Raw genomic sequence first — 12,773 nt, forward strand, 5'->3', positions numbered from 1 at the left:
AATTGGTGGACTTGAGCATCATCCAGCGAGGCAGACTTGAACCAGATCCTAAGTTAGCTGTATATGATCTAAGTCTCACTTCCCACCTCTTTGTGGGTTTGTTATCCTCAACTAAGAACAGGATGCTGTCCACTAGAGCACAAGGCATGGTGGTGTAATTGTGGGGCCAAATGCACAAACCCGAGGGCAGCAGTTCTCAACTTTCCAAATGCTGTAGTCCCTCATGCTGTGTGACTCCCAACAGCGTTATTCTTGTTGATGCTTCACAGCTAATTTTTACTGCTATTATGAATCATGATGTAAATGCCTGTGTTTTCTGATAGTCTTAGGTGACTTTTGCAAAAGGGTCATTGTCCCCAAAGGGGTCACAACCCACAGATTGAGAACCACTGCCCTAGGGCCTGGCCATCAAAGCCCAGGCAGCCCCAGGAACATCATTGGAATACAACTGGATTTTGACATAAATTTCACACCCTAGTCTTGTCACCCCATAGCCCCAGACTCACACCAGGGAAGTCCAGTAAACTCCTACATGCCCTGTTGTGCAAAGATAAACCAGTGAGCTGGATGCTTCCAGCTCCTCCATAATGGAGCCATTTCAGGCTCCTGTTCTTGAGTGCCCTGTGTTTTTTCTGGATGCATCTGGTCATTCCTCCTGAAGGGGTTATCCTCGGCAAATAGTTCTAGGGCCAACAAGCAATAGGCCCTTAGCTTAGCAGAAGGCCTTCCCCATGTCATCTGATGAACAGGCAAGGCATCCTGTGCCCTGTCAGATGAGCCCGACAGGAAATCCACATTCTGTTCACAAAGCTCAGCTGAGCAGCATGCGGCACTCAGTGGGGCAGCAAGCAGAGCCCGCCCCGGGAAGGCTGTGAGTTACTGGGAGGGAAGTGACAGCTGCCCGTCTCTCTGGCCAGGTGTCCCCTGGAAGCTGCACATCTGGATAGAGTCTCTGCGGACCTCTTTCTCACAGTCACGGTACTCGGTGGTGCAGGGCCTCCTGAGGGACTTCAGCTCCATCAAGGAGGAGGAATACAACGAGGAGCTGGTGACAGAAGGCTTGCAGCTCATGTTTGACATCCTCAAGACCAGCAAAGTGAGTGGGGCCCCGCAGCCCTGACCTGGGTTCCACATCCTAGGATGGCCGTATTAATTTACATGCACAGGCATCCCACACACATGGACATCCATCACCCCAACACCCAGAGTTGGACTGCATGGCTGCCAGAGGGCAGAGTCCAGGTTGGAGCCCAGCCAAAACAGCCATTTGGGAAATCAGATGAAGTGACAGTCTGTTCTGGCCAACGAGCCTGATGTAGCTGCGGCTACAGCCAGCCACGCGCATGAGCTGAGAGTCCTTTCTGCCTCTCCCTACAGAACGACTCCGTCCTTCAGCAGCTGGCCACCATCTTCATGCACTGCTATGGCAGCAGCCCCATCCCCAGCATCCCAGAGATCCGGAAGACCCTGCCAGCCAGGCTAGGTGTGTGTCCATGCCCACTAGAGCTTGTCCCCACAACCCTTCTTTCTCCCCATCACTCTTGACTCCTTTTCTGTTCCCAAGTGCCAAGGCCCTAGCCTCAGTTTCTCTATCCCTCACTCTGTGTCCTCTGCCCTATCCCACCCCAGCCCTCTTAGAAGGTGGACACCCTGACACTGTCTTTGTCTTCCCATCCACAGATCCTCACTTTCTGAACAACAAGGAGATGTCCGATGTAACCTTCCTAGTGGAAGGAAAGCTGTTTTATGCACACAAAGTCCTTTTGGTGACAGCGTCTAATAGGTAGGCCACCTGGGTATCGGCCCTTGTCCCAGGAACACCTCCAGTTCTTTTAGCATTGAAGTATGCTGTGTGAGTCTCCCCGAGGAGATAGAACCAAGCATGTGTCCACCCCAGATAGGACACTAATAAATGATTCCACCTAGGTCTAGCTTAGGAAACTGGTGAGTTTTGGGGTCAGGTTACTTAAAGGAACATGATGTCCCAGAGGCAATCCCAGCATGGGTGCATGAAACCTGCATCTCTGAAGTTTCTGGCCTGACTTGCCCATCTGCCCAGTCTCTTCTTAACAGCAGTCATTGCTGCTTATATAACCTTAGGGAGAAATGATGGGAATTTTTTTAAGTTTCAGGAACTTCCTCAGAACTGTCTTATTTACTTCCAAACCTTGTTCCATCTACCTTAGAAGAAAGCTATACAAGGTGACCATAGTGCTAGAGAAAAAGGACCAAGGAGTCCTTATAAGCTCTGCCTCTGGGCTACAAAGTGGGCCAGACTGGGTGCAGCAGAAGCAGAGTCCAGCAAGCAAGGGGAAGTTCTCAGGGGCCCCTGCTGAGTTATCGCAGCTGACGATTAGAACACAGAAGGGTTCTGGAATAAAGAGCCAACGTTCCCACCACAGGCTCCAGGTCATCATGCAAGGGGAGAGTGGAGGAACAGCACAGAGCTGGGCCCAGCAGCCTAGGATGATGTAAAGTTTCACCTGCCAAACATTAGTTTGGGAACAAGGCAGTCATTTTCAGTGTTCCATCTCCCAGAAGCTGCTCAAATGGCAGTGCCATTGGCACAGCAATGGATCAGGCCATGTTCAAACCCCACCTTGTCTCTTTGTTCCAGGTTCAAGACCTTAATGACCAATAAGTCAGAGCAAGATGGGGACAGCAGCAAAACCATTGAGATCAGCGACATCAAATACCACATCTTTCAGGTGTGTGGGCCTCAGAGCTGCTATCGCCTTGAAAGTCCCTCTGCACAGCCTATCCTGGACCTTTGCATCTGGTCACTCTGTCCCCTAGGGCCTGTGTGATTTACCAAGTCAGTGATAACAAGGGAGTCACCCAGTCCTCCCCTCAGCCAGACTGATGCTCTGAGGCTGTGGCTTCAGCACTACCTCTGGAATCCAGCAGCCTGCACACAGATAGAAAAGATGAACACACGCTGCCCTCAAGGTGTGCCGGCCTTCTGTAGTGAGCTGCTGAAAGCTTACTGGAAAGGCAGTGGCTGGACCATTAGGCAATCATGTAGGCTGCCCCTCTCCCAGCAGTCCAGCTCCAGCCCAGGACAGAAAAAAGCACGGGAGCCCAGTGCAGCCTGTCCAGGCCCCAGCTCAGGGCTCTGAAAAAGGTTCAGGCTGAGCATCAGAAACTATAATGAGGAGACTGGTCTCAGAGGAGAGGGACTTTCCAGAAAGTCCCCAAGTGTCTGTGTGTGTGTGTGTGTGTGTGTGTGTGTGTGTGTGTGTGTGTTGGGGGAGTGGGTGCTCGGCCTGTAGATCTGACCCTCTTTAGGGCTATGACCACACAGAGGCCCAGCAGCAGCAGCAGCAGCAGCAGCAGGTAGTGCTAGGCCCTGCCTTGCTCTGGGCAGATGAAGATCCCATGGGAGAGACCACAAATTCCCCAGCACTACCACTCAGCAGTACAGAGAGCCACCATGTGACACTTCTGACCCTCTGTGCCACCACACTTAAGGCCAGGTGTGGTGACAAGCACTTATAGCCCCAGCCCTCAGAGGCTGAGGCAGAAGACTCATGAGCTGGAGGCCAGAGCGGACTGGAGTATGAGACTGTCAGGAAGTCCATGCAGTGCTTGGCTCCTCAGCCTACTCCTCAGTCACATTAGCCACAGGGGACAGGGAGATTAAGAGGATGGAGCCGTCCTCAGTGAGACATGGCCGTGACTGTTGTGTGTATACAACAGGGGAAGGCACTTCCTGGAAAAGTGGCAGCCAGGCTCGGGGTAGCAACAACCAGTTAACAAGACTGCAGACTACAGACAGCACCCAGAAGCCAGAGTGGAAAAACTCAACTTGAGGACAGGAAGGTCCCAGGAAGGGTGGCACTGGTCACCGACATTTTTAAATGATTCGTTGTGGGGTGCAGGGGAAGGCATGCCACTGTATACAGAGGGTTGCTCCTTCCTGTGTGAGTCCTGGGCATGAGAGCAGGCACCTTTCCCTGCAGCAGCTCACCAGTCACCAGGCATTCCTTAGACACGCTTCAGGAGGTCACCTGCCCCTCAGTTAAGCTTCACAGCAGTCCAGGCAGGTGAGGAGTCAGAGGTCAAGTAGCTTGTTGAAGGGAACACCGCTGGGAAGTGACGGAGCCACGTAAGGCGAGGAAGGACACTGATTTGCTAAGAGCTTGACTATGAGATGGGAAAGTCGTGGGACATGGAGGGGGAACAGGTGGGACTGGAAACACAGTAACTGAGGGACGAGACAGGGAGGACAGACCGGGGCCTCTGGCCTTCTCTCCCTCCGCCCTGGGGAGAGATGGCTCCAGAATGTTTGCCCAAGAAACTCAAAGTCCAGATGACTACAACTGTGCTCACATGTAGGACGGTCCTGGAGAGCAGCAGGGATTGGTGGAAAGGTAGAGAGACGTATGGGCTCAGCCTTGGGGCCAAGGAAGGGCACCTGTGCCAGGACAGGCTGGCAGCTCCTGAGGAGGGTAAATGGGGACAGTTGCCTACCGGGGCGGCACACACAGGTCTTGTAAATGTTTACCCTTAGCTCCTCGCCCAGAGTTAGCCAGTTAGCCAGATCTGGTCCAGGGCAGCTACCTGCCTTATTCCATGGATCCCCTGGGCCCATTTAACTTTAATTATTTACACCAGCATTTCCAAAGTATTTTAATGCATGTACTCCAACACATCCAGAGTGTAAAAAATTGAGATGTTTCTTTTAGTATAGAGACTAAGCCTGGGGTCTTCTGCTTACTGGACAAGCACTGTACTGGAAGAGCTGACCTACCGGCAGGCACAGTCGAGCTGCAGAGGACCAGAGGGTCTAGAAAACCTGGCAGCTGCTGTCCCAGCTGAGTGAAGACACCCCAGGTCTGAGCCTGTCCTGGTGGCTAAGGAGGCACATAGTACTCACAGGGACAGACTACTGAGCTACGATGGCTGTGCAGGCTCCAGCTGGGGCCGCAGAAGCCTTGGGAGCCCAGCTTCTTGGAGCCTGCCAGCACCTGGCTGAGCTGCCACTGCTGTGGGGCGGGTGTTCTCCTAGACCCTCTGGTGCCTCTGCAGCCTGAGGGCCTGTCCTAACAGAGCCTGACTGTGCTGCTGGAGACATGTTTACTCACACTCCTGCCAGCACCTTGCTGAGGCTGTTTCTTCAGCCAACCAGAGAGAATTGTTCTCCCTCTTCCAACTGGGAACCTCACCAGGTTCCAATGAAATGGCAGTATTTGTGATGTAAACCTCAAACTCAATATAGCTGCCCATTCCTGAGCTCTCCCATGGAATTCCACTTCCTGAGAGCTCCAGACACAGATCTCAGCCAGGTAGCAAAGCGAGCACTTCCTTTCTTGGGGATGTCTGCCAAGGTGTCCGAATCTAGCCTGCTTAGACAGTTGTCCCTCTACTTACCCCTCAGTTTCATATAGACTTACTTGCTTCTGAGACAGAGTCTCACTATGTAGACCAGACTAGCCTTGAACTTGCTACCCTCCTTCTTTAGTGTTGGATTACAGATCTGTACCAACATGCCTGGCCATGCATAGAATTTATGTTATCCTTTTGTTTTGCTGTGAGGGAGGGTGTCCCTGCTGCCCTGGTGACATATGGTCCAAACTGGGCCTCAAACCTCCTCCCGTCTTAATTTTCCTGCATGCTGGGATTGTGGGCAGGTAGCAGCACATCTGGTTCATACATAAATTTTGGACAAAAGCAGCGAGCATGTTGTAGGGGTGGGGCGAGAGTGGGGGTAGCAGCCCTGTTTTAGAATCAAAAGCCAAAGTGACTTGAGACAGACATCTTCCCTCCTGGGTTACAAGCTTTCATAGGGAAAGACTCGCTGTCACGGCAAGAGTCAGAGGGTCTCAGAGTTGGCAGTAGACCTGTGCAGCATGTGCAGCATGCACAGGTGGTGTTTACACAAGTCTGTTTCCACTGCAGATGCTGATGCAGTACCTATACTATGGAGGAACAGAGTCCATGGAGATCCCCACTGCTGACATCCTGCAGGTAAGAGCAGGGCATGTAGCCCAGTGTCCTCCAGACCTTCAGCTCTCAGCCCTCATCTCAAACACATATGGAGGGACCTGTCATCTGAAGTAAGGGCACTTCTGTAGACCAGGTATTGGGCACACCTCCAAGCCCAGCTTTCTTGGTGCGCCCGTGGGGTTCAGCCCAGGAGCAACAGACAATGGCCAAGCTTCCTGCTCACCAGTGGCTAAAAGCACCAGGGGCTCAGTAGGTAAACACCCTAACTTGCAGCCCAAGGTCTCTTTGGAGGTCAGAAATCTCAACCCATACCTGTGCCCATCCGTGGCTCTCACATCTCAGCTACTACCAAGCCGACCTGGAACACAACCATTTCAAGGGAACCATCTCTTCTCAGACCAATTTGGCAAGAGGGCTGGGTCCTGGGACTTAAAGAGGAAGCTTTCATTTCTAAGAGGCCTGCTTTTATCCCCTGACTAGCTGCTGTCAGCCGCCAACCTGTTCCAGCTAGATGCCCTGCAGAGACACTGTGAGATCCTGTGCTCCCAGACCCTTAGCGTGGAGAGTGCTGTCAACACCTACAAATATGCCAAGGTAAGCGCTGGGGACAGGCAGCCACTTCCCACCACACTGTACTCTCTGCAGGGCCCTTCACAGCACTAACAACAGACAGGAGAGGAAGTGCATGTGTCCAGACCACATGCAGGGCAGAGGAGTGGCCAGTTGGAGCCTGTGGTCCCTGCTGCCAGCAGTGGTCCTGACATCGGCTCAGGCCCCAAATCAGAAGTCAGTTGGTTTAGAACCATCTCTTACATCTCGGCCACCTACCTCTGAAGCACACTTTCCTCATGCTCCACTCAGCTACCTGCATTTCTGCTCTGGGAATAGCATCTTCATGGTCTCTCCATGTTCTGTCTCCGCCATGTGTGAACCTTGTATTTCTTTTAAAAGTACGAAACCATGCCATCCCCCTACTTAAGCCTGCCCAAAGTTGGCTGCTTGCACACTAACAGATGCCAGCTCATAGCTAACTTGACAAGACGCATAGCATCCCACCTTCTGTGACAACCCTTCCCCCTTCCTGTAAAGCACTTCCCAGGACCAACTTCCCTGCGTCTTCATCAGGTATGTCCCCAGGCCTCGGGCATTCCAGCTTTTATTGTCCATCCGTAGTCACATGGCTTGTCTCATTAATTTCTCAGGCTTTATCCTCCCTGCATATTAGCTCCAAGAGTCTGAGAGGGACCTCCATACCCTGCTCAGAGGCAGACTCAAAGTGAATGGTTGATACTTACTGAATCACCACGGCTTTCGAGCATCGTCCATGATGTTTGTGATCCTTGTGCTGAGCAGTGTGTAGTCACTGCCCTTAGGAAAGGAGCTGGTTCAATAAAGCTACCATTTGTGACGTAGGTGAGGGAAAGAGTAGGGGCCAGTGACTCATTAGTGTTCTTGGTGACACAACTGAAATTCAAACCAAGCATTCCCAGGATGTACTCACAAGGGAAAGTAGCTTCAAGAGGCAGATGGGGCATCTCCCTAGGTTTAAGGTGAGCCCTACTGTGAGTAGGTGAGTAGGTTAGGGCAGGTTTGGGGATGGAGAAGGTTTAAAAGGGCCATGAGCCTTATTTTTCTCTCTACCCACAGATCCACAATGCCCCAGAGTTGGCCCTGTTCTGTGAAGGTTTCTTCCTCAAGCACATGAAGGCCCTGCTGGAGCAAGATGCCTTCCGGCAACTCATCTATGGCCGAAGCAGCAAAGTCCAGGGCCTGGACCCACTGCAGGACCTGCAGAGCACCCTAGCTGAGCGAGTGCATTCTGTCTACGTCACCTCCCGGGTGTGAGGCAGGGTGGAGAGTGACTGCTGTCTCAGAGTGCGCAAAGGTCCGTTAAGGCCAGAAACCACCAGTGACACCCCCAGTGGAGGGAGGCTTGTAGGCTCTTGGGGGTACTTCCTGCTCTTCCTCTAGATAACCAACCCTCTGTGGTGTTCACTGACCCTTGGGTGGACAGAGTCCACTTCACTGTTGCTCAACCAGTAACTGGCAAGGGGATGTGACATAGCTGCACCTTGAGGGCTACCCGGTGCCCTCTCCCCTCCAGTGGCTCAGCAGCAAGCCAATCCACCTCAGCTCCTGCTCTCCCCATCCTGGCTGGGGCTGTTAGGAGCATGGGCTTTCTTACCAATGTAGAAAATGTATCCTGAGCCCCAGGCCACTGGATACAACAGCTGGTATGATTTGTTTTCCTAAAAAGAGAGGAAAGGCTTTCCAAATCCTGTCCTCCAAACTGTGCCTTTGAAAGGGCTGGTGACCCCTGTCTGTGAAGACTGGACCTCTAGTGGCCCTCCCTGCAAGACTACTAACTTTAGAGTCTGAGCTTAGAGCTTCTGAGCTGAGGGTATGATGGGCCACAGTACAGGAACCCAAGGACTTCAGCTCTTGCTGCTACAGCTGGCAGCCAAAGTGAAGAGGTCAGTTCTAGGTTCGGCCTAGCTCTAATGTGTCTGTAGGCTGAGGCAGCAGAGCGCCTTCCACTCAGGACAGAAGTGCAAGAGCACACTTGTCATCTGGGATCTGTGTCTCTGGGGCACAGAAGACAGGGCCTCGGTGGAAGAGCTGTATCCCCTCCCCTCCTGTCCTCAGTCTCGGCTCCCCATCCTCTGGCCTGTTTGTGGACAGACGCTGGGACAGCATCAAGAACAGCTACCTTAGAAACTATTTATTCATCAGAAGCCCCCAGGGCTTGCAATCCTGGAAAAATATTTTCAACTTGCTGCTTGTGCTGGATGTACAAAAGAATGAATGGTATTTTATTGCTGTAATATTGTATGATACTGTAACTATACGTTAATGTTGTTACTTACTGTAAATGTACTATGGTTTTATCAACAATAAAAACTCATTAACATTGACATCTGCTACTGGTAAAAGAAGATTGCCTAGGAGTTCAGAGCTGGAGAGGAACCCAGAGCTGAGTCTGTGCCACTGGTCAGGACAGCAGAGCCATCAGACTGTCCTCAGATTAGCCAATGAGCACATGACAGTTTGATGTGCCAATGGACTAGCGGGAACAGGACTCACACAGGGAGGCCACCTGTGGCTTCCTCTGACCTTATGGCCCAGGCCCCTCTGTAAGGGGGAAGCTCCTGGGTTTGCACACCTATACCAGAGCAGCTCTACACTGCATGGTCTGACGAGAAGCACCAGGTAGATGCAGGAGCAGGAGCTGAAGGCCAGCCTGGGCTAGGACTCCTTGCTAAAGATAACATCCTCCTACCACTGGTTCTTGTTAAGAACTGGGAGTGGCTATCGTTTAAGTAGCATCCTGGAAAAGAATACAGAGACTCCAGGAACCAGAGGCCCGTCTCTTAGCTCTTTTTGGGGTAGAGGGCAGGCAGAATGGCTTGAACTTCAGTCTGGGGCTCTGGACTCAGCAGTGAGGATGTCCTGTGCCCCCTGGGGGCCGCAGGAAGGAGCTGCAGTCCTCTGTCCCTCTGTGTGAAGGTGGAGGAGCAGCAGAGGTCCAGAGTGGCTATCCTTTAAGGGTTTGTGTCTGAATACTCCACCTCCAGCAGAGCTGTTCCTAGCTGAACAGGCAGGTCTGCCTACAACCAGCTCCAACCTGTTCCCCTGCAGGTGTTAGGATTACATGAGGAGTTAGCCCCCCTAAGGCTCATATTAAACAAGCACTTTTAAGCAAATATTTAATCATTTTTTAAAATAGAGGGGCTAGAGATAGGCAAGATGGGTAAGAGCACTTGCTGTGGAAACATTAGGGTCTGCATTCAGATCCTAGTGCCGATGTGAAAAACTAGGTGTGACCACGTGCGGCCCTGTGGCCCCAGTCAGTGCTGTGGGAGCCAGGGACAGGATCCCTGGGGCTTGCTGGCTGCCAGCCTAGCTCTAGTTCACCAAGAGACCACTCAAGGGAATAAAGTGGAAAATGACAGGCGTGCCCTCTGGCGTGCACACACACACACTTCCTAGGACCGAATACTAATAGCAACAGGGGTGTTTGATCACTTACCCCAGGGCAGCAACTCAAGATCCTGAGAGCCACTTCTGAGCTGCCAAAAGTCTCTTGCTACTAGCAGCTAGACAAGAAAGAGCAAAGTTGACTTCTTATAGGAGTCCTTGGGTCACAAGTACTGGATGTATTAGCAATGAACCCAGGGACAGCAGACAAGGCAGTTATTTAAACATCACGGCTAGGGCCTGAGACCCCTGTACCAACTTCGAAACCACCAGGGTTAATCCTGGGCCACCATAGCAAACACTAGACACTCAAAGCTTCTGGCCTTCCCAGGTTCTGGCTGGCCTCTCCTGATGCTGTGCTCTCTCTACGCTAAACTGGGCTCCTTTCTTCATAAGAGTCCCCTGTGTAGACAAAGGGTTGGCAAGCCAGAAAGTTCTCAAAGCTGCCAAGACCAAAATCAAGAAGGAAAATCTGATGATGACCTTGTTGGTACTGACTCTTTAGACATCTAAGGCACAGCAGGCTTTTCTAACAGGCCTCCTAACCACATTACCTCTAATAGTTCCACATGAAAACTGGGCACATTTGAACCACACAGTGTCCAAGATCTGAAAAAGGGTTAGGGCAGAGCCACAGCCAAGCTCTTGCGGGCAGCTTGGCCTCGTAACCTAAGGGTTGCGTTGTCTCTAACGTATGAAGCATAGAACCCAGCAGGAGACAGCTAATTTTCAAGGTGACTACAGTGCCACTGGATACCAGCCCTATCTTGCAGGTGTCTAGGCCAGAACTCCAGCCACACACCATACCAATGGCTATGATACCTAGGCCTCTACTTCTGACCTGGCAGCCAAACTCATCAGGAGAAACAAGTATGTAACTTTTACATATGCAGATTTTATAAGCACTGCAGACAAATGGTCTTTCCAAGACGTCATTTATTAAAAATACTCTCTCACCGGGCAGTGGTGGTGCACGCCTTTAATCCCAGCACTTGGGAGGCAGAGACAGGCAGATTTCTGAGTTCGAGGCCAGCCTGGTCTACAGAGTGAGTTCAGGACAGCCAGGACTACACAGAGAAACCCTGTCTCAAAAAACCAAAAAAAAAAAAAAGAGAAAAAAAAAAGAAAAAAACTCTCTTTCTCCTCTCACTTCTGTATCGAGAGTCTTTCTCAATAGTCTCTCCCAAATGAAGAGGCAACCAAAGGCATTTGGGACTCTGATGTTGCAGCCTACCTAAGGGCTCGGCCTTTCCTGGGACACTGAGGACAGCAGACCAGCCGCAGGCAGAAGTGGGACAGAAGAGCAGGAGAGATCCTGCTGACCTGGCCTCAGAGTGTTCGGACAAGTCTGCAGTGAGGCAAGAGTGCTGCTCCAGAAAGCTGTGTGCTGGAGCACCAGGAAGGCCAGCAGCCAGCGCAGCAGCCATAGCGGGAACAAGCCAAAGTGAAACCGTGACTTAGGGTGGGGTGACAGCCTCTGACAAGGCCAGAGCTTTGCTCACGCACCAAGTTCTAAGCAGACTGTTTGGGAGTGACTTTGTCTTCAGCCACAGCGGGCGGGCGTACAGATGGAATGATGGTGCCTGCCTCTGCTGAAGGCCCTCGTCACTGTCGCTGTCCACACTGCTGCATGGCCTGGCCCAGCAGAGCACTGCTCAGAAGTCTGGCAGCTCCTCGCCTCACTACTTCTTTCGCTTCAGTTTCGTATCCTTTCTGTTGTTATCTCTCTTCTTCAACTTCTTGCTTTGTTTGGGTTCTTGTTTTGTTTCCAGTTTCCTTTTCTTGTCACTGGAGGAAAAAAAAAAAAAAAAAACAAACCATCGTCAAGGACAGAAACAGAAAGCATTAAACAGTACAGATCTGAAACACTGCAAGCTGCTATTTGAAAAAGCACACTCACCTGACAGACACCCAGACACGTTCCCTGCACTCCTTAAGAGACAGTTTCATGCAGGGCTGGGACATGTCACTCAGGCCTACCCTGACCATCTATGGAATAGCTCTCTTCAGAACACCGAATAGTCTCCTGTCCCAGTACCTCAAGCAGCTACATAAGTGCCAGACAGAGATCATGCTCACCACATGGAGCCGAGATGTCACTCCAGCAACCCCAGAAGCAGTTTTTAGCACAAACATGGGATCTTCAAGGAAAGCCAGTGCCCGTCCTAACTCACTGCTATGAACTGACTTTTCCTACACCAATGGCACAAACTCCCAATAGTCGTGATTTGGGAGTCACTGGCAAGCCTCATGCCAGGGTAGCTAGCAAATGGATAGAGCAGGCAACCTGCCTGTTAAAAGCCCTTGGAGATGAGAATCTCTTAATGTTGTTTACCCTGGAAACAGACTCCCTATGGAGACAGAGTATCCGGAGACTATTAACATCATGACTGAGTGAGCAAATACTGCTCTGTTTTCTCCTGAGCCAGGGTCTTCAAGGTCTTTCTATGTAGCTCTCACTGACCTAGAACTCACTAGACCAGCCTCAAACTCAGAGATCTGTCTGCCTCTCTGCCCCTCTGCCTCTCTGCCTCTCTTCTCTGCCTCTCTGCCTCTCCTCTCTGCCTCTCCTCTCTGCCTCTGCGCCTCTCCTCTCTGCCTCTCCCCTCTGCCTCTCTGCCCCTCTGCCTCTCCTCTCTGCTTCTCCCCTCTGCCCCTCTGCCTCTCCTCTCTGCCTCTCTGCCTCTCCTCTCTGCCTCTCTGCCTCTGCCCCTCTGCCTCTCCTCTCTGCCTCTCTGCCTCTGCGCCTCTCCTCTCTGCCTCTCCACCCCTCTGCCTCTCTGCCTCTCCTCTCTGCCTCTCTGCCCCTCTGCCTCTCCTCTCCGCCTCTCTGCCCCTCTGCCCCT

At 51.8% G+C, this 12,773-nt stretch overlaps 2 protein-coding genes across 2 annotated transcripts in view; one reads left to right on the plus strand and one right to left on the minus strand.

Moving 5' to 3' along the window:
* The window catches only part of Abtb2 (ankyrin repeat and BTB domain containing 2), a 152,955-nt gene extending 144,091 nt beyond the window's left edge, over positions 1–8,864 (plus strand). The window contains exons 11-17 of the mRNA XM_028767045.1: positions 918–1,096; positions 1,378–1,483; positions 1,681–1,783; positions 2,618–2,708; positions 5,902–5,970; positions 6,430–6,543; positions 7,597–8,864. Of these exons, the coding sequence (XP_028622878.1) occupies positions 918–1,096; positions 1,378–1,483; positions 1,681–1,783; positions 2,618–2,708; positions 5,902–5,970; positions 6,430–6,543; positions 7,597–7,794 (860 nt within the window). The 3' untranslated portion in view covers positions 7,795–8,864. The remainder of the gene's footprint in view (positions 1–917; positions 1,097–1,377; positions 1,484–1,680; positions 1,784–2,617; positions 2,709–5,901; positions 5,971–6,429; positions 6,544–7,596) is intronic.
* Positions 8,865–11,022: 2,158 nt separating this feature from the next.
* Nat10 (N-acetyltransferase 10) overlaps positions 11,023–12,773 on the minus strand; it is a 39,879-nt gene continuing 38,128 nt past the window's right edge. The window contains exon 29 of the mRNA XM_028766910.1: positions 11,023–11,715. Coding sequence (XP_028622743.1) covers positions 11,610–11,715 — 106 coding nt within the window. The 3' untranslated portion in view covers positions 11,023–11,609. The remainder of the gene's footprint in view (positions 11,716–12,773) is intronic.

This window comes from Grammomys surdaster, unplaced genomic scaffold, assembly GCF_004785775.1.
Source record: "Grammomys surdaster isolate TR1022 unplaced genomic scaffold, NIH_TR_1.0 170, whole genome shotgun sequence".
NCBI classification, from domain to species: Eukaryota; Metazoa; Chordata; class Mammalia; order Rodentia; family Muridae; genus Grammomys; species Grammomys surdaster.